Source organism: Lipotes vexillifer, unplaced genomic scaffold, assembly GCF_000442215.2.
Source record: "Lipotes vexillifer unplaced genomic scaffold, Lipotes_vexillifer_v1.1 scaffold225, whole genome shotgun sequence".
Taxonomy (NCBI): Eukaryota; Metazoa; Chordata; class Mammalia; order Artiodactyla; family Lipotidae; genus Lipotes; species Lipotes vexillifer.
Genome location: NW_006787630.1, coordinates 250,276 through 255,185, shown reverse-complemented (window position 1 = coordinate 255,185; position 4,910 = coordinate 250,276). Strand labels below are relative to the sequence as shown.

General features: G+C 52.2%; 1 protein-coding gene across 2 annotated transcripts in view; it reads right to left on the bottom strand.

Annotated features, from left to right (window-relative positions):
* CELF5 (CUGBP Elav-like family member 5) overlaps window positions 1-4,910 on the bottom strand; it is a 51,444-nt gene that overhangs the window by 28,336 nt on the left and 18,198 nt on the right. For both annotated transcript variants that reach the window (XM_007460332.1, XM_007460331.1), the window contains exon 2: window positions 1,136-1,218. In XM_007460332.1, the coding sequence (XP_007460394.1) occupies window positions 1,136-1,218 (83 nt within the window). The remainder of the gene's footprint in view (window positions 1-1,135; window positions 1,219-4,910) is intronic.

Here is a 4,910-nt window from a genome sequence, read left to right as displayed (position 1 = left end):
CTTCCGATGCTGAAGACCAGAGAGGTTGAGTTACTGGCTCACTGCCACACAGCAAAAACAGGTGAGAGCTAAATGAGGAGCCCACTGATGTGGCCACCAAAGTGTATGCTCTTGCCTCTGCCACTTCACCTTCCAAAGAGGGGCTCTTTGTTCTGCAAGATAAGGTTGAGGCCACCCCCTCCGAAACATTGTGATGCTTGTTCAGAGTTGAGTCAAACCCATGCCACAGCTTCATGTCCCTGGCAGGCGAACCCCAGATTGTCCACTGTCAGCCGTGCTGTGCCCATGCTCCCAACAGTGATGGCATGATGCCACCAAAGCATCCGCTGAATCCCCTTGAGGCTGAAGGGTCCCTGAGATTTCCAGAGGGAAAGGGCGACCCCCCACCCCCGAACTCATGGCGGGGAGTGCCACAGTTCTCACTGGAGACCTGGCTTGGCTGGCTGAGGGGGACCATCCATCCTTTACTGGGGGCAGAGACCTCCTGCCCACCCAAAGAGGACAGGGCTGATAAGAGAGACCAGCAGGGACAGAGCCTGGGCCAGCTTTCCCTGGGGAGGAACTATTACATTAAGGGGCCATAGCTTCATTTGCTCCATAAGGACAAGGGGAAAGAGAACCCCTTCCCTTTTTATGGTGAGAAACAGGTCTAGGCTCCTCCTGAGGCCCACGGGCCCTGCACGACCTGCCCCGTCCCCTCCCTGCCCTCCCCTCCTCCCTCTCTCCCTCGCTCATTCTGCTCCAGACACACGGGCCTCCTCGCTGTTCCTCCAACACACCAGGCACAGTGCTGCCCCAGGACCTTTGCACAGGCTGTCCCTCTGCCCTGCCAATATTTCCTCATCCTTCAGGTTTCAGCCCAATGACACTCGCATGCTAAGTCAGGTGCCCTTGTGCAGTATGCAGCCTGCACGCCACACAACCACCCTGATGTGAAGTACACAGCATGGGATGCAGTAGGCACACAAGAGATGCTCATTCTGGTGATTTCTGTCTCCCTGTTCCTTATGCCTCTTTCTGAGTCCAGAAGCACGTGGGCTTCACAGATGATCCCAGGAAGGGCCTTAGCCTTCCCCAGGCCGAAAGCATCTCCTCCATGTGTCCCCTCCCTTCCCAGACAGTACCCAGGACTCACCCCGGGCAAGGTCTTCTGTTCGTGCAGGGCAGTCTGAGCTTTGATGGCAGAGTCCCTGGCACAGTAGGTGAGAAAGGCACAGCCTGGAGGGGAGACAAGAATGGGTGTTAGGAGAAAAGGATGCTGTATACCCATGTTCACAGCAGTATTCTTCACAATACCCAAGAGGCAGAAACAACCCAAGCGTCCACTGACTGATGAATGGATAAGCTAAACGTGGTCCACCTGTACAATGAATATTACTCAGCTTTATAAAGGAAGGAAACGGGACTTCTCTGGCGGTCCAGTGGTTAAAACTCCGCGCTCCCACTGCAGGGGCGCAGGTTCGATCCCTGGTTGGGGAATTAGGATCCCACATGCCGCACGGCACAGCCAAATAAATAAATTAAAAGGAAGGAAATTCTGACACATGCTACAACATACATGAACCTTGAGGATGTGATGCTCAGTGAGAGAACCAGACACAGAAGGATAAATACTGTGTGATCCGACTCACAGGAGGTCCCCAGAGGAGTCACATCCATACAGACAGGAAGTAGATGGTGGGGGCCAGGGGCTGGGGGAGGGGGTGGGGAGTTAGTGTTTCATGGGGACAGAATTTCAGTTTGGGGAGATGAGAAAGTTCTGGAGGTGATGGTGGGGATGGTTACTCAACAGTGGGAGTGTACTTAATGCCGCTAAATTGCACACTTAAAAATGGTTAAAATGGGGCTTCCCTGGTGGCGCAGTGGTTGGGGGTCCGCCTGCCGATGCAGGGGACACGGGTTCGTGCCCCGGTCTGGGAGGATCCCACATGCCGCGGAGCGGCTGGGCCCGTGAGCCATGGCCGCTGGGCCTGCGCGTCCGGAGCCTGTGCTCCGCAATGGGAGAGGCCACAGCAGTGAGAGGCCCGCATACCGCAAAAAAAAAAAAAAAGGTTAAAATGGTCAACTTTATGTGTATTTAACCACAATAAGAAAAATTAAGGAATGAAAAGGAAAAATGATTAAGGTGGTAAATTTAATGTTATGTGTATTTTACTACAATTTAAAAGAGAAAAGGAGGCTTGAGCCCCCTTTGGGTGTGGGGCAGTAGGAGTAGCTCAGCTCTCCCCTCCCACAAGTACACTTCCCAAAGCGTGAGACAGGGAAAGGCAGAGAGGAGAATCAGCTGTCAATTAAATCCGTGGCTGGTGCTAAAATGAGGGGCGACGTGGGGGAGGGGAGAGGGGGCAGAGCTGCTGCCCCAAGGAGGAGGGTGGGGAGGGCACCAGCAGCCACAAGGAGTCAGAAGAGGCCTCAACCCTGGAATGAGGAGCACAGTGACTCTGCCACTAACCAGCTTTGTGGCCTCGGATGGGACGCTGCCCCTGCGTGGGCCTCAGTTTCCCCCATCAGAGAGCATGGTCCGAGGGTGCGGTGGGATGGACCCACCAAGGGGCGGGGAGCGGAGCTACACGGGTGGGGTGTGGCGTCAAAGGGCAGGGCCAATCAGGAGAGGCAAGGGGCGGGGCCGGCCCTAAAGTAGTCTAGAGAGAGGGTGTGATTGGAGGAAGTCCTGAATGGGGGCGGGGGGTGAGAAGCGTGAGAGCCACAGAGACAAGAAAGGTTGAGAGACAGACACAGAAGAGGAGCGAGCAGAGGGAGGCGCCCAGAGAAAGGCCAATGAGATCAAAGATATTTTGAAAGACGTTTGCCCGAGGCGGGCTAGAGGATGCAGGCAAGTTCCCTGAGATGGACATAGGGATCCGGGCTCCAGCGCTGGGTTTGCCTCTCTAACCCCTATGGACCTCAGTTTCACTGTCTGTGAAATGAGACCATGGTTGGCTGCTCTGATGCTGTCGAGTCCTGTGTCCTCCATGCCCAGCTCCCTCCCCATGGTCTCTCTGCCTTCCCCGAAGAGGACCCCCTGTGCAGAGCCCCTAGGAACAGCTCCGTGGGCACCACTTCCGCCCCAGGCTGGAGCTAATTAAAGCCGCATCCCGCTGGGCTGCGCTCACTACGCGGCTGCTCCCACCAGCTGGGCCTGGTGATGGGGAGGGGTCCCCGCCCCAGGCCTGAGAGGTGCCCTGCAGCCCTGGGGAAGGGGCACCAGGCAGAGCTGAGGACAGCTTCTAGCATTTAAAAAACATTTAAATGTGTTGGGAATGTAAAATGGTGCGGCCGCTGTGGAGAACACTTTGGCAGCTCCTAAAAAAAGTTAAACATAGAATTACCATATGATCCAGCAATTCCACTTCTGGGTATATATCTCAAAAGAATTGAAAGCAGGGACTCGAAGAGATATTTGCACACCCGTGTTCATAGCAGCATTATTCACAACAGCCAGAAGGTGGAAACAACCCAGATATCCATCAACAGATAAATGGATAAGCAAAATGTGGTCCATCTATAAAAGGACCACAAAGGAAAGAAATTCTGACACCTGCTACAACATGGATGAACCCTGAAGACCTGATGCTCAGTGAAATAAGCCATAGAAGGACAAATACAGTATGATTCCACTCATAGGAGGACCCAGAGGAGTCAGATGCATAGCGACAGGAAGTAGATGGTGGGGGCCAGGGGCTGGGGGAGGGGGATGGGGAATCAGTGTTTAATGGGGACAGAGTTTCAGTTTGGGAAGATGAGAAAGTTCTGGAGATGATGGTGGGGGTGGTTGCACAACAATGTGAATGTGCTTAATGCCACTGAGCTGTGCACTTAAAAATGGTTAAGTTGGTAAATTTTGTTATGTAATTTTACCAGAATAAAAACTTGTAATTGGGATATATTACAAACATCCCCTCTTTATAAATTGTGTATGCTTATTCTTTTTTGATTATATTTGATGCCCATGTCTTCTTCCAATATATGCCTCATCTTTCCACTTTTTGTGTGTGTGTGTGTTTCTATTTTCTGAATAGAATCTCCCAAGGTCTTCAGGGAAAGGAGAAGCACTACGAAAATCGGCCATAAAGACTGAGAGAAATTAGGCATGACTGGCAAGAAATTGGGCTGCAGGGAGTTGTAAAATAGGGGCAAAGCCCTTTCTCCTTGGGTCCTTTCTTGCCTGTGGAGCCCTATATGCAGAAGATGGAGTGTGCTGGCCCTAGGAGGGTAGGTGAGACCCCTGAATAACCTTCCATCAGCCTCTGGGTCTGGAAGGTTTGCAGCGAGAGAAAAAACCAAAACAAACACGCGAGCCGCTGTCCCTGGTACTGAAATGTTTCCCTGTTTTCTTGGCCCTATCTCTTCTCGGCCTCTTAGCTTCTCTTTTCTAATTGGTGAAAACGTGTCATGTTCACCAGTTTCTGGATAATAGAGCCTCGAATTTCAGGTTCTATTAGGGTTGAACTGTTTCCCTCCTCCCCCAAGCTCATATGTTGTTCTCCTAACCAACAGGACCTCAGAATGTGAACTTATTTGGAAATAGGGTCGTTGCAGATGCAATTAGTTAAGGTGAGGTCATGGTAGAGTAGGGTGGACCCTAATCCAATATGAGACTGGTACCCTTATAAAAGGGGAAGACTTGAACACAGAGACATGCACACAGGGAGAACGCCATGTGAACATGAAGGCAGAAATCTGGGGGATGTATGACAAGCCAAAGAACAGTAAGGACTGCCAGCACCACCAGAAGCTGGAAGACCTGCATCAGATTCTCCCTAATGGTCTCAGAAGGAGCCAGCCCCTGGGGCTTCCCTGGCGGTCCAGGGGTTAAGATTCCGCGCTCCCAATGCAGGGGGCATGGGTTTGATCCCTGGTCGGGGAACTAAGATCCCACATGCCACACAGTGTGGCCAAAAAAAAAAAAA